We start from the raw sequence: 26,149 nt of genomic DNA, 5'->3' as shown, positions 1-26,149 counted from the left end.
TAACAGTCATCACTGTTGTAGTAAAATGTCTAGAATTGCCAATTCACGGGAAGAAGTCTGAAGTTTAATAAAAAAAAAATGTGAAGGCGTTATAAACATCACTAGTCATCAATGAAATGAATATAAAAGCATGCATTTCTAAGCCTCAGATTGGCAGAGATGAGAATACAAAACTCCGTGTCAGGGAGGGACTGGAAATGTGACTTCTCGGGTACACTTGGTGAGAATTGGCTGCTGGCCAGTATATTAGGACGGCTCAGAAGATGCGTGTGCTTTTTTGACGTGACAGTTACCTTCATCCGTGACTGCTCAGTGCGGCTCCATTTATTTCGTGTGACCATCAGTGGGGCACTTCGCGGACTCGGTGCCCCTGAGATGTGACTCGCTGCACGGAGGGCTTGCACTTAGCCCCGGGGGAAGCCCGTGTTGCTGCGCTAGTGACTGGCAGGATGTTGATCCTGGACAGAACGAACACAGACTCTCGAGCAGGGGCTCGATGTGTCGTCCAAGGGAACACTTTTTCATTTCCTTCCATAAGGCATGGAGATCTGCATGGGGCCGTCCTGGCCAGCCAACCCACACACAAGCTGGTAGAAGTTAACTTTCATAATCTGAGGTCGACCAGCTGGTGCAGCGTGTTGAAGTTTCTGTAGGATGCTGATTTCTGAAATCAGTCACGAACGCCACCTTATTCAGTTTTTCCCATCAGTTTTTTGATGTTTCAAAATTGTGACCACGGAAGAACTCGCCCGTGTCTCTTAACTGGCTGTAACTGCTGTCCTGCCATGGTCGATGTGCCTGTGAGCTGTTGTCGGTCATAACATTTTTGATATCAAATGCATTTTTTTTCCTTTCTAATTTTTCAGATACCAGCTGGGTGTCCTACAATTAAATTCTGTACTGACTACCCAACGTTAGCTCAGACCCTGTGTAAAGGGCTCAGTCCCGCGGGACTCTCCCCTCTTTCAGATGCTACTTACCATCTGGGTCTCCATCTATACCTTTCACCACCCAGGTGGAAATCTTTGGTTTCCACAATGCCCTCCTCAGTTCAACAATTTGCTGGATTGGCTCACAGAACGCAGAAAGTGCTTTATGTAGGGGTTTACAGGTTTATGATGAAAGACATAATTCAGGAAGAGCCAAGCGGAAGAGCTACGTAGGAGGATGTGTGGGTCGGGGGCCGCGTGGGGGCGCGGGGCCCCTCCACCCTCCCAGCACGGCGGTGTGCTCACCACCTGAACACTCTCTGAACCCCTTTGCTTAGGGATTTCTGTGGAGGTTTTATCATATGTTGGCCTGATTACAACAAGTACAAGAATATTGTGGATTAGAAGAAAATCAGAAACATGTGGCATCAAAGAAATTTTATGTTCATTAACAGACCTCTTTGGACTATGCCTCCAGGCTCCCCCAGAGATATCTTCATTCATTAACTCCGACGGGATCGTTAGATTTGAGTAGTTAGAACATGTGAGCATGTGAACATATGTACTTTGTAACTTCTAAAAGACTGTACAAATGTATTACTAGGTCAGTAGTGTTGATTGATCATCTTATTAAAGATTGCTAAATATTTTGGGGTCCATCATTTATTAGGAACTTGGAAGTTTTCAGGTAGCCTTTGGATAAAAGATTTAGTTTTTTCTCTTGTGTTGTTTGGTTGAATTAATCATGGCGGTCTGCATTTTAATGTCTCCTTTTTCAAAGTGTGTTTATTAGATTGCTGAAGTGCTTTTAAAGTGCTTTGTACGTAGATACTCAGAATGAGAGGTTAACCGGAGCCATGTTTCCCGTCTGCTGGGAGCATTTAAATGTCTCTGCTTTCCCCACGTCCAGCCCACCACGCTGTACCTGCTCTACCCCTTAGGATTTGCCCGTCACAGATGGTTCGTGGTTTAGTCGCTGTCATGCCTGACTCTTTGCGACCCCATGGACTGTAGCCCACCAGGCTCCTCTGTCCATGGGATTGCCCAGTCAGGAATACTGGAGTGGGTTGCCATTTCCTCCTTCGGGGAATCTTCCCGGTCCAGGGATCAAACCCGCAGCTCTTGCGTCTCCCCACGTTGGCAGGCGAATTCTTTACCACTAGCACCACCTGGAAAGTCCATGTGCCATAGGGTCAGGCCAATTTCAGAGAAGACTGGCTGCTTCTCAGGGCCTGGTACGACCCCCACTATATATTGTGTTGGCCAAAAAGTTTGTTCAGGTTTTTCTGTCAGATGTTGTGGGTTTCACATCTTACGGAAAAACCGGGATGAACCTTTGGGCCAGCCAGTAGTTCCCGGTCTTAAAGGGGACGTTGCTCTGAACCCGTTGTCCGCTCTTCCTGTGTAACTAGTCTCAGGATGTCTGGGTGGGTCAGTCAAAATCACGTGCAGCTTCACCAGCGCTTATGTGCCAGCTCTTCCGCAGTGATCTTAGGTTATTTCTAGTTTTCACAGAAACTGTGAAATGGGTATTCCTCACCCCCATTTTTCAGAGAAGAAATTAAAGTTCTGAGAGGTAGCATGACTTCCAGGTTAGGTTTGGGAAGTTCAGGAGCCGGCAATCAAGCGCAGGGCTGCTTTGCTTCGGTGACCGAGGGACCCTGGGCACTCAGGGTGTGGTGAGCCCTGGGCAGGGCCCAGAAGGCACAGAAAACTCTGCACCACCAGCCCCGAACCCCCTGAGGAGGGTTCCGCCTGTTCCTCATCAGGATGCCGAGGGGGTTCCAGAAGGACTTAATTAAAAGCTCTGCATAAATGCATGACTTTATATTAGGTTGGTAGAGGTTTCCTGCCAATACATGAAGTGCTGAGAATCAATGGGAAGAAGTTTACGGTTATAAAGTAGAAACGAGCAGAGCATGAAAGGCTAATTGGGACGTGTGGAATGTTAGGAAGCGTGCAGATTTATGTTTGTGAGGTTTGGAAGATGCTCCCCTAGCAGTTTCTGGCAGGTTTTGATAATTGATGGACCGAAAGTAGCTGAGCTCCTCAGATGAGCCCAGCAGGGCTTCATTTAAACACATACTCTCCCAGAGTGCCCTCCTCTCCTTGCAGCTGACGGGCACACACCTGTGTTCAACTGGGTGTAAGACGCTTTAGGGTCGGAGAGGAAGTGAAGAAAACAAGGGCGCTGTCACGTGACTTCAGCACCGTTTATCCGGGTGCTGCCCCGAGATCGTGCCTGAGCCCCTAGCGTGACTGGCAGGGGGTCAGTGCCCCCGGGGAAAGGTGATCCCCGTTGTTACAAGGGAGTAAGGCCACAGTGGTTCAGCGCTGACAGCAGATCTAGACTCTTGCTTTCATTCAGCAACGTGACTAACTCTGAGTTGACTCGGCTCTCATGATTATAGGCCAAACGAAGAATGCTGTACTAACATTGAGTTTCTGATATGATTTTTAAAATTTAATTCAAAACACCTTTTTTTTGGTATCAATAACGTCTAAAAATGTACCGTTTTACTTTTTTAATTGTCTAGGCATTTTCTTTCACCAAATACTTTTTTGTGCTGTTTTTATGGAATTCTGTCAGTGAAATGAAAGAAAACTAAACCATGTGCCCATGAAGAACCAAGATTTAAGTCATGCTGTGTATTTTTTTTTTAGGCTACACCACACTGCACGTGGGATCTTAGTTCCCCGACCAGGGATCAAACCGACACCCTCTGTAGTAGAAACTCAGAATCTGAACCGCTGGAACCACCAGGCAGTCCCAATGCTATATACTTTGATTTTACTTAAATAGGCGGGAAAGGAGAAGAAAGCAATTTGTGTGTAGAACTCACGCACTGTCTGCCAGGCACCCTCCTAGATTCCATGTGTTTACATATATATATATATATATATATTTGTACATCTATATACTGTTATCTCACTTGGTCTGCATAGTATTTATAACCGTTTTGCAGATGACAAAACTGTGGTTTAAAGAGATCAAATGCAAAAAAGAAAATGATAAAATGACTTGCTAGTTAAGATGGGTTTAGAATTTGAACCCAGGACTTTTTCTGTTTCTGTTGGTGTCTGTCTTGCAGAGACTCAGCTGCAGTTATCAGAAGGTTACAGAGCACGACGTGGGGAAGCTGTAGCGTTGCTCGATCTAGTTACCTTGAGCAGCACGATCTTGTTAAGCAGGTGTTTCACGAGGATCCTAGGGTGAGTCTGCAGGATGTGTGAGGGGAGTCGGGCCTCCCTAGGCGCTGAGCCTTTGTCCAAGGATCTCATCGTCTAGAGAAGACTGCATTGCTGGTCTCTGCTTTTAATTGATTTTTAGAAATTCTTATTGGCAGCTGTCACTTGTGAAGCTATGCTGTTTGGCTACTGTTTTTCTTCACGTGGGGGCTTTCCTGGTGGTTCAGATGGTAGAAAAAGTACTCCTGCAATCTGGGAGACCCGGGTTTGATCCCTGGGTGGGGAAGATCCCCTGGAGAAGGGAATGGCAACCCACTCCAGTGTCCTTGCCTGGAGAATCCCACGGACAGAGGAGCCTGGTGGGCTGCAGTCCGTGGGGTCACTTGCTGACTTGGCCACTTAGTATCTTGAGCCGTGCCTCGCGAGCCGTCAGACCAGCAGCATAGCACCCACGCGTCTGCTGTGACTTTGAGCTCGGCCTGCGCTCATCCGGTCTGCACCCTCTGCGGTGCCTTCCCTGGTCCTTTGAGGCTCTCCAGACTTAAGGTGTCCATCACTGACTGTGCCCTCGGGGCCTCGCCTCTTCCGTGGACGCACGCCCCTCTTTCTCTGGGTTGGTCCCTCCTCCTGCACCTCTGCGGGACTCTGCCCGTCCTCTCGTCAACGATGCACTCCCTTGTCAGCGTGTTTCTCTGTGTAACTCAGTACCAAGGCGCTCCAGCTTCATGTATTTTAAGGTCTTTGATGTCGGGGGTGACGATTTGAACAACAGTATTTTACACAAAGTGGGAGTTAGAAACCCCTTTACAAATGATTCAGTGTGACCTCACTTCAGCAAACTCGCTGGCAGCATAGGGCTTGGTCAGGGGCCGTGTCACGAGGGGCCCAGGGGTCTGGCACTTGCACATCACTTGTGGGACTGCCAGCCAGGGTGCTCCCGCTGGGAGACCCGATCGGCCCTCTCTGTTCAAGACGCGCAAACCGTTTGACCTTGCAGTCCAGCTTTTAGGAGTTTGTCCTAAAAATGCTGTTATGTATATGCAACCACATGTGTACAAGGGCATTCTTTATAGATTTATTCATTTTAGCGAAATATTGGAAAAAGTTACATAGTCAAAGGGAAATGGCTAATTACACTGTGGGACACGCGTATGATGAAAGACTACCGCGGGTAAAAGAATGAAATGGACCCGCACGCACCTTCCCTGGGATCTTCACTGACAAGAGTGAGGTGCAGAGCAGACGCTGACCTTTGTGTAGAGTTAAGTCTGCAGGGGGCATGTGTGTGGGTGCGGGTGCATACAGCTCTACGGCGTGGAAACTTGCTTATAGGGAAGTTGGGGAGTTAGTGGAATTTGCTCTTCACTGCCTACCCTTTCCTAACATTTCAATGTTATTATTATAATTTTTCTATGAAAAATATCAGATTAATTTTTTAAAAGTCTGATAGTACAGACTTATTCCCAAGTCTATTGACTTAAGAACAGTAGGTGAGATAATGTGTGTAAAGAGCTTAGCATAGTTCCAGATCTAACAGCGCGTCTTCAGTAAATGAAGCTGAGTGGGTGCCGTGGCGGAGATGGTGGAATTGGGTGAGGACGCCAGAACTTTACACTAGGAAGTCCTGGTGGTGAAGAACACCGGATGTCCCGTCCCCCCGCTGCTCAGCCTCACCTGAGGATCTGGGTCCTCACAAAGAGATGGTCGGAAGTGTGAAATAGTTTATAGTTCTGGTGCGTTGGTTTAAAAGATAAAGTTAAGAAGTAATATTTTCCTTTGTTCTTGTCTGCATTTTCATGTTTATTTTTTTTAACATAAAGTAATTGTGAATCACTTAATAGCAGAGAAAACAATTAAAAGCTGTATGTGTCTCCCCGGGGAAGAAGCAATTGCTGAGTCAAACTTCGCAGCCTTGACAGATGAGCCGTGCTCCCTTGTGGTGTGGATCCTCCTCCACCACCATCGAGCTTGTGTCCAAGCCTGGTTTCGGGGCGCAGGCTTTCTGACTCTAAGGTTAGGGTCCGATACTGCCACTTGAGGATGTCCATCACGGGTTCGTGCTTTCCGTGAAGCTGCTGGGATGGGGTCCGGCTTCTCAGGCATGTGACCGTCTGCTGGGGCCTCTGACCTCTGAGAGCCCGGGTCCCCAGCGTGAGTGACTGTCACATGTGCTTGTCAGGAATTCCTGCTTGCAGCTCTGCGTCCTCACCTCGGGTGACTGTCAGTGACTCGCAGGCCTGTGGCTTCCTTGTCCACTTCAGTTCTGCTCCACCCGACCCTCTGTGATGACCAAGGCCGGAGAGAGGGACAGGTGTTCTCCGGGAAACCCTGCCGAGGGGAGGTGGGGACGACACGGAGAAGAGATCCCCGGTGACCCGTGGGCGACTATGGTGGTGCTTTGTCCATGGTCCATGGACAGACCATGGTGCATGTTGGTCCACGTTACTTCTTCTGAGTGTCACGGCTTTCTGGTTTGGTGGGCTGCGCATAAGACCATTAATAGATGTGTTTTTAATCTTTGTGTCCTGCAGCTAGGTAATGATGTTATTTTTTTTAACCAATATTAAAAAAATCCATAAGTGATTTAATTAAATGCACAGATGTCATTCAGGTAGAAACGATTTCAAATCTTGCTTCTTCTGAACAGATATTCTTAGCTGAAAATTAACGTGTTTCTGATCAATTAGAAATTACAAATCATTTTTCTATAATATTTCAGCAGTGCTGTTAGACGACATACAATTGCATTAAATAATTCAGTGTGTAGAGGTGTCATGAATTAGTTTTTCACTATTGCCATCAAAGATTTAAGTTTATGGAGAAATTGTGTGGTCAGGCATCAAAGAAAATATATATAACACAGTAGAAAGTTAAAAAAAACTTAACATTTGGTGTATAAACACAGGAGCTTTCCAAATAGCTCAGTGGTAAAGAACCAGCCTGCCAGTGCAGGAGATGTAAGCGATGTGGGATCGATCCCTGGGTGGGGAAGATCCCCTGGAGGAGGAAATGATAGCTCACTCCAGTATTCTTGCCTGGAGAATCCCATGGACAGAGGAGTCTGATAGCCTGCAGTCCAAAAGAGTCTGACTCGACTGAGCTACCCAGCGCCCATGCATGTAAACAGACTCTTCATAGTGCGATTGTCAGGTAGTAAGTGGTAGTAATTTTACCTACAGTGAGTGGAGTCGACTGAGGGTACCTGTGCGTTTAGCTCCATTCCTTTCATACTTTGGGGCAAGTGTTTTGCCTTTTGCAGAGAAGAGAGAGGCAGGAGAGGTTTTTTGGAAGGTGCTGGACTCAGCGTTGCTGCTCCTGCTGGCTGAGTGTCTTTCTAGCACAGACTTCAGGAAGCAGTGGGCCTGCCGCTTCAGTACAGAGCTCCTGCGAGACTTAACAGGAAAAATTACAGAGGCAGAGATGTAATCGAACCATTCACTTTCACCCTTTTCCTCTGTACATTTTGTTTTTATTGCCGAGTAAAAACTGGCACTTACCATCCAGTTCTCTAAGAATGCAGTCACTGGCCTCGGTAGCCGCTATCCTTCAACAGCCCCTGAAAGAAGTGCAGGGTGATGATCAGGAGTGAGGCACTCTGTGCTCCGGGAAAAAGTGGAAGAACAGGCCTTCAGATAGTTAGATATTTTCAGGACTGTATGAGCCCGGTTCTTGCAACTCTATATCTAGAAAAGCACCAAAATCCTGACTGCAGACACCTGTCCCTCATGACTAGCAGAGTGTGCGTGCATGCTAAGTCCCATCAGTCGTGTCCCACTCTTTGCGACCCAGTGGGCTGTAGCCCACCAGACTCCTCTGTCCATAGAATTTCCCAGGCAAGAATACTGGAGTGGATTGCTGTGCCCCTCCCCTTCAGGCGATCTTCCAACCCAGGGATAGAACCCAGGGATTGAACCTTCATTTCCTGCATTGGCAGGCAGGTTCTTTACCACTAGCGCCACCTGGGAAGCCCTGTGACTAGCAGTAATGTTCTGCAAAAGTATGTTTCATTGCATGTACCCCCTTTACCAGAATCACATACATACTGACTGCCCTCCCCCCACCTCTTTGGAGCAGCTTCTCAGATCCATCGTGAGAGGCTGTCTCCTGGGCTCATTTTGCCCCAAATTAAAACGCATGACTCTCAGGTGCATTTTTTTCAATTGACATTATTTATCAGATACTATTTCCTTTGAGATTAAAACAACCCAAAAGATAAGGTAGTTCTTAGTAAGAAAGCTCATAGTGGAGGAAAAAATATCTTTGTTCTAAATATTATATATCATTCTAGAGTTATAAAATAAGACGGGCTTTTTCTCTGAAAGAACGATCTGGCATTTGATGGTTTTTAAAAGTCAGAGAGACTTTATTTCATTCCCGTGTAACTGGAAGCTGGGAGTCTTCAAAGTGTTTCTAAAACCAAAGATATTTCTTCACATGTATGGCATCTCATAAATCTGTGGGCAAATAAACTGTTTTCAAAAGCCCAGATTTGTTTTTGAAATAAAATATATGCTCGTGTTTCCCAGATCTGTATTTAAAATGATGCGCAGAGCTATTTATGTGGTGTCAGACTCGAAAAGACCGTCAGCATTTCAAAGAGCTCAAGTAAACAGTGGCTGACTCTGCCACTCCATGCAGAAATGTTTCCCAACTGTTTTTTAACCTTTCAAATTTTTTGATATCTGTAAACATCCAAAGATGGCTCAGTGGGTCAAGAACCCACCTGCAATGCAGGAGACATAGGACACTCGGGTTCGATTCCTGGATCAGGAAGTTCCCCCGAAGAACCTGGCAACCTGCTCTGTATTCTTGCCTGAAAAATCCCATGGACAGAGGAGCCTGGCGGGCTGTGGTCCCTGGGGTCACAGAGAGTTGGACTCTAGTGAGAAAGCGCACACACACATACGCAGAGTCTTATATTTTCATGGGTCACATATATGTACCATTTGTTTCTTTTATTTACTGGTTAAACATTCATTCCCAACCCCAGATCAGTTGAAGACTTACTCATATTTCTTCTGTTTTCTTAAAAAAAAAAAAACCAACTTTTAAAAAAAACCAACTTTCGTCTTAATTTGGCATGTCAGATGAAGTGAAGATCAGATCATTTTTCTCCCAAATACTTAGTTTCTTAACACTGTTTCTTACATGAGCCATTTCTATCTTGATTAAAGAGAATGTATATTAAGTTTTTAGATATCTCCAAATGTATTTGCTCTGTCAGTTCTTGCACCAGTTTTTATTATTATTGTTTTCCTATTAGTTTTTCAAAAATTTACCAGCTTCTGTCACTTGTTTTCATTTTTCAAATGAACATGGGGATTTTTTTTTTATTTTTTAGTGTACTTTATTTTTATATTTTCTTGGTCATGCTGTGTGGCACGTGGGGTCTTAGTTCCCCGACCAAGGATCAAACCCGCACCCCTTGAACTGGAAGCTTGGAGTCTAAACCACTGGTCCGGGGAAGTCCTGGGGATCATTTTTAAATTTGGAGAGTTGGACCATAAAGAAAGCTGAGCCCCGAAGAACTGATCCTCTTGAACTGTGGTGCTAGAGAAGACTCTTGAGAGTTCCTTGGCCAGCAAGGAGATCTAACCAGTCAACCCTAAAGGAAACCAACCCTGAATATTCACTGGAAGGACTGATGCTGAAGCTCCAATACTTTGGCCACCTGATGTGAACGACAGCGGGCTTTGGGTTCGATCTGGGCTCTGGCTCTCACCAGGACCCGTTTTCTATGTGTTTGTACAGCCTCATTTTCCTTTTCTGTAAAATGTCAATCTTGAATTCTGCTGGTGACTAGATGAGGTGATATCTGTGAAGTGCTCAGTGACTCAAGAAATACTAGTCATAGTAATGTCATGATTATTCTATTATTCATCTGTTCTTCCACCAGACCTTTTGCAAGAGGTATTAGTAAAGCAATGAGCAACTTTTAGACATTTTTCTCTTTGATCTGTTGTAAAGGTGGAAAATCTGTAAGGCAAATTGCTATTTTGATATTTTAAAGATAGCAGAAAAGCTGTGGTTTTTCCAGTAGTCATGTATGGATGTGAGAATTGGATCATAAAGAAGGCTGAGTGCTGAAGAATTGATACTTTAGAATTGTGCTGGAGAAGACCTTTGAGAGTCCCTTGGACTGCAAGGAGATCCAACCAGTCTATCCTAAAAGAGATCAACTCTGAATATTCATTGGAAGGACTGATGCTAAAGCTGAAGCTCCAATACTCTGGCCACCTGATGTGAAGCGCTGACTCACTGGGAAAGACCCTGATGCTGGGAAAGATTGAGGGCAGGAGGAGAAGGGACGACAGAGGATGAGATGGCTGGATGGCATCACTGACTCGATGGGCGTGAGTTTGAGTAAACTCTGGGAGTTGGTGATGGACAGGAAGGCCTGGCGTGCTGCGGTTCATGGGGTCGCAAAGAGTCAGACACGACTTAGCACCTGAACAATAGCAAAGAAAGAGCCAGGACTCCGAGGTTGCGAAACTGCTAATTTACACGAGTATGTTCATCAGGGGCGGTGTCAGTTAAACAAATGTGATCTGTTAAGTGAGGGGGCACCTTGACCTCTCCACCGCAAGGTCAGCGTGGGGTTCCTTTCAGTTGCAGCGTGCCAGCAGCGCCTCAGACACACTGGCGCAGACAGGCCCATGTGTTCTGTGTTCAGAACAGGTGATGGGAAAGCGGAGAGGAGAGGAATTCAGCATCATGCTTGAATTTTGTGTTTGAGACAGGCAGACAGTTAAATGCCTAAAGCAGCACAGGAGAGCGGCTTGAACTTTAAGAATGTTCCTTCTCCTCCCGTCTCCTGCTTCGCCCTGAGATTTTCACATTTATATTAATTATCTTCACAGCTCGTATTAGGTTATACAATAGAATCTGAATTTCAAATAAATGTCACAATCGGAAAATAGGCCTATTACCCTTCACAGGCAGCCAGGGAAGAAAACGCGCTTCTGTTCCTGGAGTGTGTGGTCCTGTGAAGCACAGACCTTATTTTTCAAATATCTTGTCACCAAAACAACCGGGAAATCTCATTAAAGAGTCTCCAGGGTGCCGGGACCGTGGCGGGACGTGGCCATGTGGAAGAGTGAGCCGTGGCCCCGAGGCCGGGCCCGCCTCCCGCTGGCCCCGGGGTGAGCTGGGAGTCTCCTCCAGCTGGACCCAGGCCTCTCGTCCAGAGAGGGAGCACGTGTAACCAGCCGGTCTTCAGGGTCCTTTCCGGTGTCCACTTCTCTGAGCGGGCACAGGAGGCACCGCTCTGCGTGTTTTCCTGAGCCATTCCCTAGAAAAGGGAGAGGGGCTTTGTTCCTCAGTCAGGCTCACGGTGCTCATGTCGGGAAAACTTGTCACCACCCCAGCGATGCTTTTCTGTTCGTGTGTGTGTGTTTTGCATCTTTGTGAAACAGAGCAGGACCCTATGGTCCTTTTCCCCCCAGGTCCTCAGCCTGCTTTTTGTCTGTGGACAAGCTTTAAGCAAAGAGTAAGTTGCACAAGAGATGTGAGACAATGCAGAAGCAAAGGAAAACAGTCAAAGGAGACCAAATAATAATAGTTTAGTCATCAAGCAGTGTCACGGAGCTTGAGTTCCTCCTCCCGGGCTATAGATAACATTCTGAGCCATACCCTGGGAGCGGTCCTGTGGATACTGAAACCCCCACCAGGTGGAAGGAGTCAGCTACATGCCGACCAGCCTGTAGCTAAGACATAAGCTGCCACAATCCTGAAAATTGGCCTCAGGGACACAGACTGGCCCTGTATTTTCCCGAGGAGCAGAGGTTCAGTGTCCACTGATTCTGTGCACTCAGAGATGTTCTGGATCAGAACTGCTTTGAGTAACGGGAATTGACTGTATTGTTTTCACTGTTTTCATGATTCAGATATCTTGCAATTTGAGTTAAATGCTTTCATGTACTAGCTAATCCTTAAAACTTACAGAAAAATGCAGAACTGTGTTTCCAGGGGGCTTAGCAGAGAGCCCAGGATGATCAGGACTGGTTGGGGCTGCTCAGGGCGGACGGAAGCTGAGATGTGGACCTCAGTTTCACTCTCCATCTCGATGCGGTGTTCAGGCATGATCTAGCAGGTGTGGGGCTGCCTGTCTGAAATAAGAATTAAGGGGTGCTGCTTGATCTGCGTCCTTATGAACGACTTGCTGAGAAGCCTCAGTGCTGTGCTTTGGTTATTTTCATGAGGCCTGCTGTAGGGAGAGGAGGAAGCAGTTGCGGTATCGCTAGAGTTAACGGATGGTGTCTCTTCTCAGTGAAACAGCAATTTGGAAATACCTAACATGGGTATTCCCAGTGGGGGTTACTCCTTTGACTTGGGAAGAGGTTCTTTTTAAAGGACAGAATCATCGTCCTGTTCCTCCAGGAGCTTAAAAATCCAAGAGATGGGCCAGCTTCCTAATGGGTGGGCGCAGTGAGGGTTTCGTGGGCTTCTCAGGAGGAAAGAAGGGATGGGTCAGTTCTGTGTGGGCAGAGTATGAAGGATAAGACCTGGTGTCACAGAGGTGGAGCATCTCTGGAATTACGGACCATGTCAACAGGAAACTGTTTTGGTTTGAAAAGAAAACTCCTAAGGAACTTACCAGGCCTGTGTCTGTTGCAAAAAGTGAGGTTGGCTGGCGTTTATCAGGAGAGGACGCGCAGTGGGAACGTCAGGGGCAGCCTGGGACCAGGCAGGAGTCAGGTCAGCCTGGCCCTGAACCCGGTGCTCCTTCCAGTCAGGAGGACCGCACTGGCCAGCCCAGCAGTGGTTGGCTGTCACGGTGCTGCCAAGAGGATCAACAGAAAGAGAGAAAGAAAGAAAAGGCTTCGGAGAAGAGGCGACACTGAGTCACCATTTGTAGGTAGAGAAATGTTTCCAGCTGTTGGTGTCTACCTGATAATTGCGGAGCTATCAGCTATACTTCAGGAAAATATAAAAAAGTAAATCCAGCTGGGGAGAGAGAAGGTGGGGTGATTTGAGAGATTAGCAGCTTTGAAATATAAGCGTTACGATGTGTAAAGTAGACGGCCAGCGGGAATTCGCTTCGTGACACGGGAACCCGAAGTTGGTGCTCTGTGACAGCCTGGAGGGGCAGGCTGGGCAGGGAGGTGGGAGGGAGGTTCTGGGGGAGGGGCCTGTGTACACCGATGGCTGGTTCCTGTTGACGTCTGGCAGAAGCCAACACAAGGTTGTAACATAATTATCCTCCAGCTAAAAACAAAAGTAAAAAAATAAACACAGAAGCAGACCAAGAAAAGTAATTATGGAGCTAAGAACTGGCAGAGACTCTTTCCTCCACTCTAGCCAAGACTCCAGGATTTTGTATGCAGCGACTTCATTTGGAGGATCTTAGATGAAATCAGTTTATTTAGAATATTTAGGAGAGAAGGATTTTGAACCTGGAGGCCATGTCTCTGTGTAACAGTATTATTTCTAATTACCTAAAATAGTTTTTAATATGCAGTTTAGTGAGTTGATTTAAAACAAGTTTTAATTTTACTTGCCATAGCCATTCGGCTTGCTAATTATTTCTGGGTGAACACGTTAGTCTTTTTCATTAGCTGAGTATTTTTTTATTTTAAGACTGTCCTGTACATGTAGGGTTATTACATTTTATTTGAATGCTGAATTTAGTGGATAATGAATTATGCTGTCATTCTCCAAATGTGTATCATGTGGAACTACTGTAAATACCTTTCATTAAAGACAAAAATAAATGATGGCTAGTTGATTGACCGAAGTTGAGATTAACTAGCAGTTTTGATGTTTCATTTGACTGTGATAAGACTCTGAAGAGCATTAAGGATGAATTTGGTATATTTGTTTTACAGTTTGTGTTATTTTCTATATGCGTTGAGAAGAATTTTTTTTCCCCTGGCATATTTAAGAAAGTATTCATACTAATGGGTACTAGTAACATGAACTTAATTTTAACTGATATTTTTCTCAAGTGAAAATTTGTGAAAGAGTGGTTGGGAATTCAACTGCCATTCCAAACATGGTGACATCTTTAGATACTTATTAACCAGGCTTTAAATTAATTTTGCAGGGTCTTTTGTCTGCAGTCATTCCCTCATGTATTCGTTTAATTACAGATTTTCACCTTTTGACTTGTGACAGTGAAACTGATTTCTCTTGGAACTGAGTCCAGTGATTTGTGTGTGTGTGTTTAAAAAAAAAAAACAAAACAAAAAAGTTGTGTTTTTCCATTTGTCTGTGTCCATCACAAGCTACTTTTCTCTTGAGGACTCCTCTCTTCTTGAATAATTAAGAAGTTTCCAGCATGGCAGAACACTTTCCAATCTCTCATTCTTGAAAACACGGCATTTATGTGCTAAGAATGGTATTGCTAGTCATTTCTCCGCTGAATTACAGTGGTGAAAAGACATCTCTTCTGAATGGGAACGCGGCCTTGTGTATTCAGATAACCATTGTGTTTAGAACGGCCTTCGTTGCTCCTTTTTTCTCCCCTTAGACTTAGTTTTAATAAAAGACATTATCTACACACAAGGTGCCGATTTCATAAGGAGGCCTTGGTGTCGGGGGGTGGGGGGCTCTCTGATCTGCGTGCCCGGGTGCTGCCTCTCCTCGCGCCTGCCCTCTGAGCGAGCTGCCAAGCTCTTCATAACTGCGCGCTCCTTTATGGAGCAGCTGGGCCTCTGCCAGCCCGCGGAAGCCAGGCGCCCCAGGCGGCAGAGTCCAGTGCCAGGTTCTTGCTGGTGGCTTTCAGCCATACCTTAAATATGTTGCTGAAACCAGTGGTGGATAGATGGTTATTTGAGGTAAGGATTGCATTCATTTATTCTGGCGAGGAAGAGCATTTGTGAATGGCAAAGGGTGGCGGGTGTTTCCCAGCTGCAGACCCTCCTGTGTGCTGAAGCCTTCTCTTTCTGCCTTGGGGGCTTTCCTTGTGCCGCTTGCATGCTCCAGAATCCATCAGAAAAACACATCTTGATGGTGCATCTTTAGAGGAAAGAGTTTATATACTTCATGCTGTCCGGTGTTACAGGGCCTGAAGTAGAAAAGCAAGGTTGTTGCACCAGTGCCCACGATCACATCTAGGAATTGGGCACAGCAGATCCGGGGGAAATAGTCATTGTGTCCAAACGGACAGAGCCCAAGGAAGGAGTCCGGGATGCTCCGACTGCAACTGTGTGTTCAGACGTTCTCCTGGGCGTTTCATGCTACTGCAGGTTAATGATATCCAAACGCAGTGTCCACCTGACCCTATACTGGTTATTTGCTAGAGGGAGAGATGTCCACGTCCACAGACAGTTACTTACCAGTAGGTTGATTTGGCATGAAAAGTGTGACTCTTTCTATTTCTGTTGGCTTCAACCAAGCCAGCAGGAGATAAGTTTTCCTGCTGCCCTGTGAATTCCAGAATCTGTACAAACAGTATCTTCTCGTCTTTCTGTGTTTCTAGGCTGGACTCTCTGTGATTTTATTCTTTGTGTGTTGCATAAAACCCTTCCCTGAATAGCCCCCGTTATTCTTCAGAGTAGAGCTCTCCTGATAACGTGTGGCCTTGTCCCTGGGGACAGACTTCATTTGCTCCTGGCCTTTCTCTTCTGTCTTCCTCTCCCAGGGACGGAATTCTGCCTGGGTCCTGGTGACCCTTTGGTAAGATCTTTGCCCTATTTGAAAAGTTTCAGCTGTGTTCTTGGCTTCTTTAACTCCTTCAGTTTGGGTCATATGAACATTCTGTAACCCAATCTTGTATGTTTCTCTAAAATATATAAGTGTTTTGATACAGATTTTCCTGAATTCAGAACTAGCTTCTACTAACATTGTAGTAGTTGTTCCATCGCTCACTCGTGTCTGACTCTTTGCAGCCCCATGGATTGTAGCCCGTCAGGCTTCCCTGTCCTTCATTATCTCCTGGAGCTTGCTCAAACTCGTGTCCATTGAGTTGGTGATGCCATCCAACCATCTCATCCTCTGTCATCCCCTTCTCCTCCTGCCTTCAATCTTTCCCAGCATCAGGGTCTTTTCCAGTGAGTTGGTTCTTTGCATCAAGTGGCCAAAGTATTGGAGCTTCAGCTTCAGCATCAGTCCTTCCAATGAACACCCAGGACTGATCTCCTTTAGGATGGACTGGTTTGATCTCCTTGCAGTCCAAGGGACTCTCAAGAGTCTTCTCCAGCACCACAATTCAAAAGCATCAATTATACTAACGTAACATGATGTGTTTTATTTCTCTACACTATTTTATTACAGTTCCTTTCTGAGTAACATCACCTGTGAGATAAGAGAGGTGAAAACACTTTAATTGAACCCATTTACTGTTTTGCCATGTAATTAAAATTCCAATGAGCCTGTTAATATGTCAATACTAATATATCAAAATTAAAGAAAATGCTATTTCTGGAAGTACCCAAAGGTCATTCCCTAACACATAGGTGCCTAAGAAAGTGAAACATGTTATTTGTCCTCAGAAGGAAGGCAAGGGGAGGCTAGAAAGGTGGTTGGGTCCCTCCAAAGCCATATGTGAATTTTCTGCCCAGCCATGAGAGTTTTTAAAGGGAAAAACTGAAGAAGTCATCTCAGCTAATCACTCAGATGTGGGGGTTAGGCTGGTGTGCCAGTCTGTGGACTTCTTGTGATTTTTTCTTTAGATGTTAGCTGGTTCTCATAGTTTGTTTGAGCGATTACTGAAGCAGATGCTAGGGAAGCAGTCTGGTCACCTGTTAATGACTTAGTCTGCATTTCTTTTCCTCTGATCTATGGAAAGAACCAATAGGTTCTTTGCATCAGGTGGCCAAAGTATTGGAGCTTCAGCTTCAGCATCAGTCCTTCTAGTGAATATTCAGGGTTGATTGCCAGCAGGTTAGGCAAGGCATTGTGTGGTTCGGAGATCTGAAAGGTGTGCTTGGGCTGGAGATGAATAGAACGTGGGGGTGTCTGATTTCAGGTTAGTGACAAGACCAACAGGGGCCCCCTCTTGAGAGCTCTTTCCTGCCAAAAGTTGCTCACAGCCTTACTTTTCAGCTTCTTGTGACAAGTAGTATTTTTGAAATTTGCCTACTCAACATTGTGACATCTATAATGGAGCCTGGTGACCATGGGGTTTTATGTCCCCCGAGGAACGAGTGTGCAGTTCTTACACAATAGAATGAAACTGATTACACAGTAGAATTAACAGATTCTTCACATTCTAAAACCTGAAAGAGCTCAGCCTTAAAACCGCTATTTCTGCAGCTGCTAATGCTGGAAACGAGGCCGATAAATCAACACCACGCAATGCTTGTCACTGACTCTAGACCACAGTGACGTTTGACCGTGAACCTGGAGGTGAGATATCAGAGGGTTTCACGTCACTAATGGAGAGGTTATGCCACATTGCTCTTCTTCTGCCAGAAGCAGATCCGCTAGTGCAGTAAATAAGTTGGATGAATGTGGAATTTGATAATGTGGCTCTGTCACCTGTTCTTAACTTCAGCATGGCCCAGGTCGCTCCAGCTGCAGACACACGCATGGAAATCATTTGGGGAAAATCCAGAATTCATCCCGTGTTCTCTGTCTCAGTGGGTGACTGTTTTTTAACAGTCTGGGTTCTTTTTTTAACCTTTAACGGGCCATTTTTAACCTTTAGTTTAAGTTATCTTGTGTCCTATGTACCAGCAATGAATTAAGTACATTATGAACAAGATCTTTCCCGAGGAGATAGGAACTGTTTTCTATGAGAAGCCTGAGGGCCCAAAGCAGCCAAAGGCTGTGTGCAGTCATAGCACCTTCCCCAGGAGGCTCCTGAGCGTGGTGACAGCACACGCCTTTGGAGGAAGGAGGCTTTCTTGTGTCTCCCAAGGGCGCTGAGCCGGGTCGCTGACAGCCCACCAGCGTGACTGAGTGCTGAGATGCAGAAGGCGGCTCGGGCATATTTAAAATTTATATCTGCGGCGGTGACAAGCCATTGAGTACGGTGGAGGGGAAGACAGATTTCCACTGAAGCTCAGCCAAAAACACTTTCCGCCACAACTCTGACAAAGCAGTGCCATGAATGAACAAATCCAGAGAGTTTCTGGGTTCCGTGAAACCTTCTCACGTGATGGCTGTCTCAGATACCAGGGCCGTGCCCAGGCATCTAGTAAGCCACCTCACAGGTGCACAGGCATTTAGTTCGGAGCTGGGTGTTCTCAGCTCCGTAATCCAGGTGGGCTGTGATGCCGGGGTGCACCCCCGGTGTGCCTTGGACGGTCACTTGGAGCGATGTTGTTCCCTTCTAATGCATTTATTATCATGAAGATACGTGCTTTCCTGGTAGTATGTAGAGCCTAGAAGTCAAATCACCACTTACCTGTGGGCTTGAGAGTAACTCAGTGGTAACAATGCCAAGTTTTAGAAGATGGGTTTGGCTGATTTAAGTTCACGGCAGTTGTCGTCACCACTGTACGAATTTGACATCTAAAGCTTTTCATGCCGGAGATCCCCGAGTCCGTTTAAACCTGCTCGTGGGCCCGCGAGAGCGTCCAGAAATCTCTGGTGTCATCTCAACGCTCCCAGCGCCTTTAGGGTTTAGGCCTCTCCACCGGCTCTTTGTCACCTCGGTTTTGATGCACACAGCCTGTGCGAGGTGACTGCCACGTGACCTCCAGTTGTGAAGTCTGGTCCTCTTGTTGAATCCTGGGCGTTAGGAGAAAGATCTGGCCACTCTCTGTGTCCTGACTGCTCCGCATCTCTCCCTGGGTGAGGGCAGCCCTGCCCCTGGTTTCCCGTGGTGTGCAGTGGGAACCTGCGCTTTTACCAAACAGACGTGTCATTGATGGGATCCTGCAATGGTATTAAGTGGAAGTGACATGACCAGATGTGAGAATAGAAAAGATTTGCATCTATAAAAATAGTTCCAGCTGTCCACCCGTGTGGGCTATCACTCTGTGTAATATTTCCTTCAGTTTTCACTTCTATTTTTAAAAAAATTACATAAAAATAACCATTACCTAAACTGGTGTATTTTATTTGAAACATCCAAAAAAAAAAAAAAAAAAGTGTTCACGTCATCTTACAATATAGTGAACTAATCAGGAAGTCACATTTTGGCAGAAGTGAGCAGAACTTGGTGATTATGAGGATGCAATTGGGGGATGGCAGTTCAGACTTTCTCCCTCCATCCTTCAGGGCCCGTTGGATGCAGTCCTTTAAGGAATGAGACCCCGAATAGAGTCAGAATAAAAGGAGGTCGTCACATCCATAGGTTTGTTCCATGTGAGGGATCCAGGACATGACATGACATGAATAAAGGACATTTGCTTCAGTTTCATTGTCTCAAGTGTCCAGGGAAGGACGACTCGAGATTGGGGATCCAAACATGATGTTCATGATTCTCTTGATGGGGGGTGGGGGTGGGAGACCGACTCTCCACGGGTGAGAGGTGACTCTGCCGTGTGTGTGTCCTCTTTCCAGAACCCGTGAAGGAAGCTGTCGCCATGGTCTGCTGGGCTCTCAGGAGAGTCACCCAGGTGCGTCCCCACCTGGCCCGGAAGGCCAGCGGCGTCCACCCGGGCCCCGAGCATCAGCCCTGGGGCCCGAGGCCGGCCGCCCCGGGAGCCGCGGGCAGCACGCTGGAGCTGCTGGGCAAGTCCTACCCCCGGGACGAGTACAGCAACGTGACCCGCAAGGTCCTGTCCAAGGTGGGCCGGAACCTGCACAACCAGCCGCAGCACCCGCTCTGGCTGCTCAAGGAGCGCGTGAAGCAGCACTTCCACGCGCGGTTCGCGCGCCGCGCGGGGGCCCCGCTCTTCTCCGTGTTCGACGACCTCTGCCCCGTCGTCACCACCTGGCAGAACTTCGACAGCCTGCTCATCCCGGCCGGCCACCCCAGCCGGAAGCGGGGCGACAGCTACTACCTGAACGCCACGCACATGCTGCGCGCGCACACGTCGGCGCACCAGTGGGACCTGCTGCGCGCGGGGCTGGACGCCTTCCTGGTGGCGGGCGACGTGTACCGGCGCGACCAGATCGACGCGCAGCACTACCCCGTGTTCCACCAGCTGGAGGCCGTGCGCCTCTTCTCCCGCCACCAGGTGAGCCGGCGCCCGCGGGTGGGGGTGCGGGGCGGGGGGGCCCGCGCGCTCTCAGGGAGGGCTGCGGCGGTTCCCCGGCTGATGCCAGCAGAGCTGCGCGGGGCCCTGGAGCCGCGGTCTCAGGGAGGGCTGCGGCGGTTCCCCGGCTGATGCCAGCAGAGCTGCGGTCACGGGGAGGGCTGCCGCGGTTTCCCGGCTGATCCCGGCAGAGCTGCGGTCTCAGGGAGGGCTGCCGCGGTTCCCCGGCTGATGCCGGCAGAGCTGCGGTCTCGGGGAGGGCTGCCGCGGTTCCCCGGCTGATCCCGGCAGAGCTGCGGTCTCGGGGAGGGCTGCCGCGGTTCCCCGGCTGATGCCGGCAGAGCTGCGGTCTCGGGGAGGGCTGCCGCGGTTTCCCGACTGATGCCAGCAGAGCTGCGGTCTCGGGGAGGGCTGCCGCGGTTTCCCGGCTGATGCCAGCAGAGCTGCGGTCTCAGGGAGGGCTGCCGCGGTTTCCCGACTGATGCCAGCAGAGCTGCGGTCTCAGGGAGGGCTGCCGCGGTTTCCCGACTGATGCCAGCAGAGCTGCGCGGGGCCCTGGAGCCGCGGTTTCCCGGCTGATCCCAGCCGAGCTGCGCGGGGCCCTGGAGCCGCGCTCTCAGGGAGGGCTGCCGCGGTTTCCCGGCTGATGCCAGCAAAGCTGCGCGGGGCCCTGGAGCCGCGGTCTCAGGGAGGGCTGCCGCGGTTTCCCGGCTGATCCCGGCAGAGCTGCGCGGGGCCCTGGAGCCGCGGTTTCAGGGAGGGCTGCCGCGGTTTCCCGGCTGGTGCCAGCAGAGCTGCGCGGGGCCCTGGAGCCGCGGTCTCAGGGAGGGCTGCCGCGGTTTCCCAGCTGATGCCAGCAGAGCTGCGCGGGGCCCTGGAGCTGCGGTCTCAGGGAGGGCTGCCGCGGTTTCCCGGCTGGTGCCAGCAGAGCTGCGCGGGGCCCTGGAGCTGCAGTCTCAGGGAGGGCTGCCGCGGTTTCCCGGCTGATGACAGCAGAGCTGCGGTCTCAGGGAGGGCTGCCGCGGTTTCCCGGCTGATGCCAGCAGAGCTGCGCGGGACCCTGGAGCTGCGGTCTCGGGGAGGGCTGCCGCGGTTTCCTGGCTGATCCCAGCAGAGCTGCGCGGGGCCCTGGAGCTTCCTTGGCGTCCGTGCGTCATCCGTCCTTGACGGTGTCCTTGGTGCAGGCGGGGCCCTGGACGTCCTGGACAGCGTGCTGTGTTAGTAAGGCGGGAACCGGCTGCCCTTTACTGCCCCTTGTCGAACTTTTGCCTTCCGGCCTCCACGTGCCTGTCTCTGCGTTTCTCCTGATGAGTGGGTGGTCAGTGACTCACGCTTCCCCTCCATCGCAGAGGGCTGGAGATGCAGGGCCGAGACCTGTGGTTAGGTCGCTCCAGTCCTCCGCGAGCAGAGGTTAATTACCCGGACGTGGTGTTGGACACCGGTGGATTTCCTAGTAGCCCAGGGCACCGGTGCTCTCCTGGCTGAGACTAAGGTGCCTTCTTGCCCCCAAGCCCCTTCCTCTGGGTCCCCTGCTGAACACTTGTGGCCGCTGTGCCTGCTTTTCTCTGTGAGAGGGCGTTACTGTTCTATTCCCAAAGTATGTGTTTGGGTTCAGAGAGCTTTTTTGATTGGGAAATCTGATATTTTGGTCATTCTCAAAAGCACCCAACTCCTCGCATCTGGTAGCTGACATCCTAACATGTTGTGTGAATCTCTTTTTTTTTTTTCTTGGCAATTTACGAAAATTCCTGAAGCTTGAGTCTGTTTCCTAAAAGAGTGAATGTCATTTGTCTTTCATTAAGGTATTTTTAAATCACCTCTTTTTTTATGTAAGAAACAAATGGAATTAATGAGGCACAGGAAATATCTTACATTACTCCCTTAGTGCTTCTTACAAACGTGTTCACTGAAACGGGAGGAATAATTATCAACAAAAGTCCCTCCCACAAAACATCAGGTCAGCGTGTTGTTGGAGTGAGCAGGAACGGTGTTGGCTCTTGGGTTGTTGAATGAGCAGAAACAGTGTGGCTCCTTGAGTTGCTGAATGTGAGCAGGAACGGGTAGGCTCCTTAGGCTGATAAGTAATCATCGCTTGTTGTGTTCAGTGAGTCCCGTTGTAAGAGACCACTGCCTCAGGGTGCTCAACTCTTCCTGAGAATCTGTGAAAATGCAGAAATAGGTATTGGCTTTGCACAAAAGTCCACCTATGCTTCCTCCCAGAACTGCTGAGATGAGCACTTTTCTACTTGGGAAAGCTGACTATTTTCTAGGTTAAGGGTAGTAACTATTATAAGGATGCAGATTTGTTAGGAAACACAAAGGTCAAAGTCTGGGCAGCATGACCCAGTGATGGAATGTCACGTGCAGTTAGCGAGCCAGCAGAGGTGTGACGTCAGGGAGCCGGTGTCCCGGTCAGGCAGTGGCAGGCACTCACCCCAGTTCATCACGTTACAGAAAGGAGAGAGGCCAGCACCCACTGGCCGGTGAGGCTGCGAGCCGTGGAGACGGCGGTGGGGGCTGTGAGACGCACGCTGGTGTTCCAGTGGAGGGAGAACCCCGGCTCCCTGAGAAGGTGGGAAACGGGCGGGGAGGGGATTGACCTCATCTTGTTTCACACTTCTGCGGGGTCCAGGCCAGGTCAGTGGGGGGCAGGCACGGCTTGTCTTCGGATGATGTGACTGTGTGTTCTTCCTTGTAGTCACAAAGACTACATGCACACACGTACACATATGTATCAATACAGTAAGGTAGTCCCACACGCCTTGTTTCATTTGCTGCTCGTCATAAAACCCCGTGAAGCAGATTACTTCCACTGCAGCCACGGAAGTCTGAAGCCCCAGCAGGTTTAGTGACTCACCCAGGGTCGCCCCGCCAGCTGGTGGCAGAGTAAACCCTGAGTGTCAACCGTTCTGCTTCGTCCCGTTGCTTTTCACGGAGGAGTTGCTCACGACCTAGCCGGGTCTTTAGTTCCAGGAACAGTGTCACGGAGAGAGGACTGGTGTTTTGTGGGTTCCTGGCCTCAGCTGGTACCAAGTCTGATCTAACCTTAACAATCAAAAAGAGTTTTTTTCCTTCTTTCACTTATTACTTTCACTTATTACTCTCTGAATAGGGTTTTTCTTTTCCCCATCATTGTAATCACGCTACATATGTAATTTAAAAATTTATATTGTCATTCTTTAAAGTTTTCAGGTTATTTCATGATCTTGGTAATCATTATTTTATTCATGGTGTAGTGTATTTCAGGAAGAAGAAAGGTGAATCAACAGATGTGGGGTAAAGGAAACAAGAATAAACATAGAAATGGATATACGTTACATATCTATTAGTTGTGAGTAACACCCTTTTGTGTTTCAGAAAAGGTGAAATGTATCAGTATTCACAAATTTAAATGTGTTAAATTTACTGATTTAAAGACATCCATTATCAGATTGGACATTTTTCAATCAGAGAATCCCAAAATGAAATAACCAGAGGTTGAAAGTAAACGGCAAGAGAAAGGTATATGAAGCATACACTTAAAAACAAAGCTGGTAAAGCAGTTTTTAGTATTAGATAAGATAGAATATGTGGAAAAAATAGTAACTATGAATAAAGAGGGATAATACATGGACCAAGATGCTTTATGACTTAGGAATTTTAATGTGCCCGATGTCATAGCTGTAATACAGAAACCAAAACCGAAGAAATCCAAGTTTGAAAAGTTCATGATGATAGTAGGTTTTAAATGACTTCAATCAAAGATTGATGAATTAAGCAGACAAAATGAGTAAAGAGCAGCAAATCTGAAAAGTATGACTAGCATCCTTGATTTGTTTGTTTTTAAAATTCTGTAAGTATGTATGTGTGTTTTTGTTTGTACAGACAGACACACACACACATAAGTTCTATACCCAAGTGTTAGAGGTATATAGTCACATGGAAAAACTTAAAATAAGTTGTCCGTGTACTAGTAGACAGCTGGAGCTGTAAATAAATGTCAGAGACGCAATAACATTATTAGAACTATGCCTGGCTGCAACGTCATCGATGTGGAAAGCAGTAAGAAAAGAATAATAAAGCTTTCCCTGTCCCTAGCTATCTAAAAATTCACAGCTGTAGATTCATGGGTTAAAGAGAAATATTGGCGTTACCCAAAGTCACTGATCACTAACTGGCAATGAGAGCACTGCCTTCAGAGTGCTCAGGCCTGGTGACGGCAGTCACTCTGTGATTCTGGTGGTGGCCCTGCTCACCGTGGCCGCCAGCACCACGGGAGGAGCAGCAGCCAGACACGCGTGTCTCCTGTCGAGAGAACACAAGGCCACCTGTGAAGAGTCCTGACAAAAAAACTGGACCTGTATCAGCTCAATTGCTGGATCTAACACATTTATAGACATACAGAGGACAGAGAAACACATTAAACTGCATCAGTTCAGTTCAGTTCAGTCGCTCAGTCGTGTCTGACTCTTTGCAATCCCATGAACCACAGCATGCCAGGCCTCCCTGTCCATCACCAACTTCCGGAGTCCACCCTAACCCATGTCCATTGAGTCGATGATGCCATCCAACCATCTCATCCTTTGTCGTCCCCTTCTCCTCCTGCCTTCAATCTTTCCCAGCATCAGGGTCTTTTCCAGTGAGTCAGCTGTTTGCATCAGGTGGCCAAAGTATTGGAGTTTCAGCTTCAGCATCAGTCCTTCCAATGAACACCCAGGACTGATCTCCTTTAGGATGGATTGGTTGGATCTCCTTGCAGTCCAAGGGACTCTCAAGAGTCTTCTCCAACTACTCATCATGTGGATGCAACAAACAAAATCCAGCCTGGGGAAATTCTATAGCGATGCTACTCAAGGTGAGATCTGCCTAATGAAATCAAGTACAAGCATCACAGTGAGTGATGAGAAATGACGAGGCGGTCACATTCAAGGCTGTTGTCCGAGGACGTCCGTGGGTCTGCACGCAGTCTGGTCCAGGCCTTCCTCGCTGCTCTTGGTGAGCTGTGCGTGCAGTCTGGGGGGGTGGTTTTGCACAGCACCTGTGTATCAGTTCCAGACTGATTAGAGACCTAGAACTGTCTCTGCCACAGACAGTTTGAGAAGCACTGCTCTTCAGGACAAATGATTCCATTTCCTCAAAGAAAAGCAAGGAAAAAACAATAACTGGTGCCTATAGGTTAAAAAAAAAAAAAAAAAAAAAAAACTCAATCAGTCACAACGTGCAGATCCTGTCAAGGGAAAGCATCTTTCAAGAGAAAAAAAGATGTGAGACTGTTGGAAACTTGAACACTAACTGAACATTTGAGTTTCAGGAGTTCTTTATTTTTAGTTTTTGACGTCTGACAGTGATATTATATTCTTATACAGTCATTCTCTCTCAGAGATACATATTGAAATACTGTGAACCGAATGATGGATTTTCTTCAAAATAATGGGGGTTGGGCATTTGAGGATGAATGTAAGAGGAGGGGTCATGAATTGTCAATGACTGAAGCCAGGTGTTGGATACATGATGAATCATTATCCTCTCTATTTTTGCATACGTTTAAAATTTTCCAAATAAAAGTTTAAAGAAAAAGACTGAAGGAAAACACTTCAGGGATCAGTCAGGGATCAGTCAGTCTGTCGATGAAAAGAAATTTTTTTTTCTGAACATGAGCTGGGATCCAATGCTGTGAAAAGGTGTCAGAGAGAGTGAGACAGTATCAAATGGTCACGAGAAGGTTCCTGGTTTCATGGGAAAGATAGCAATTAAGATCAAATTTGCTGACATTGAGTGCAGCACTTTGACAGCATCATCTTTCAGGACTTTGAATAGCTCAGTGGGAATTTCATCACCTTCACTATCAAAAACAAGACCTGGAGCTGACTGTGGCTCAGATCATGAGCTCCTTACTGTAAAATTCAGGCTTAAATTGAAGAAAGTAGGGAAAAACCACTAGGCCATTCAGGTATGATCTAAATCAAGTCCCTTATGATTTATATAGTGGAGGTGACAAATAGATTTAAGGGATTAGAT

At 47.6% G+C, this 26,149-nt stretch overlaps 1 protein-coding gene across 1 annotated transcript in view; it reads left to right on the top strand.

Moving 5' to 3' along the window:
* FARS2 (phenylalanyl-tRNA synthetase 2, mitochondrial) overlaps nt 1–26,149 on the top strand; it is a 301,221-nt gene that overhangs the window by 26,965 nt on the left and 248,107 nt on the right. The window contains exon 2 of the mRNA XM_065912933.1: nt 19,515–20,134. Within this exon, the coding sequence (XP_065769005.1) occupies nt 19,538–20,134 (597 nt within the window). The 5' untranslated portion in view covers nt 19,515–19,537. The remainder of the gene's footprint in view (nt 1–19,514; nt 20,135–26,149) is intronic.

Source organism: Muntiacus reevesi, chromosome 20, assembly GCF_963930625.1.
Source record: "Muntiacus reevesi chromosome 20, mMunRee1.1, whole genome shotgun sequence".
NCBI classification, from domain to species: Eukaryota; Metazoa; Chordata; class Mammalia; order Artiodactyla; family Cervidae; genus Muntiacus; species Muntiacus reevesi.
This window is presented reverse-complemented; position numbering and strand designations above follow the sequence as displayed.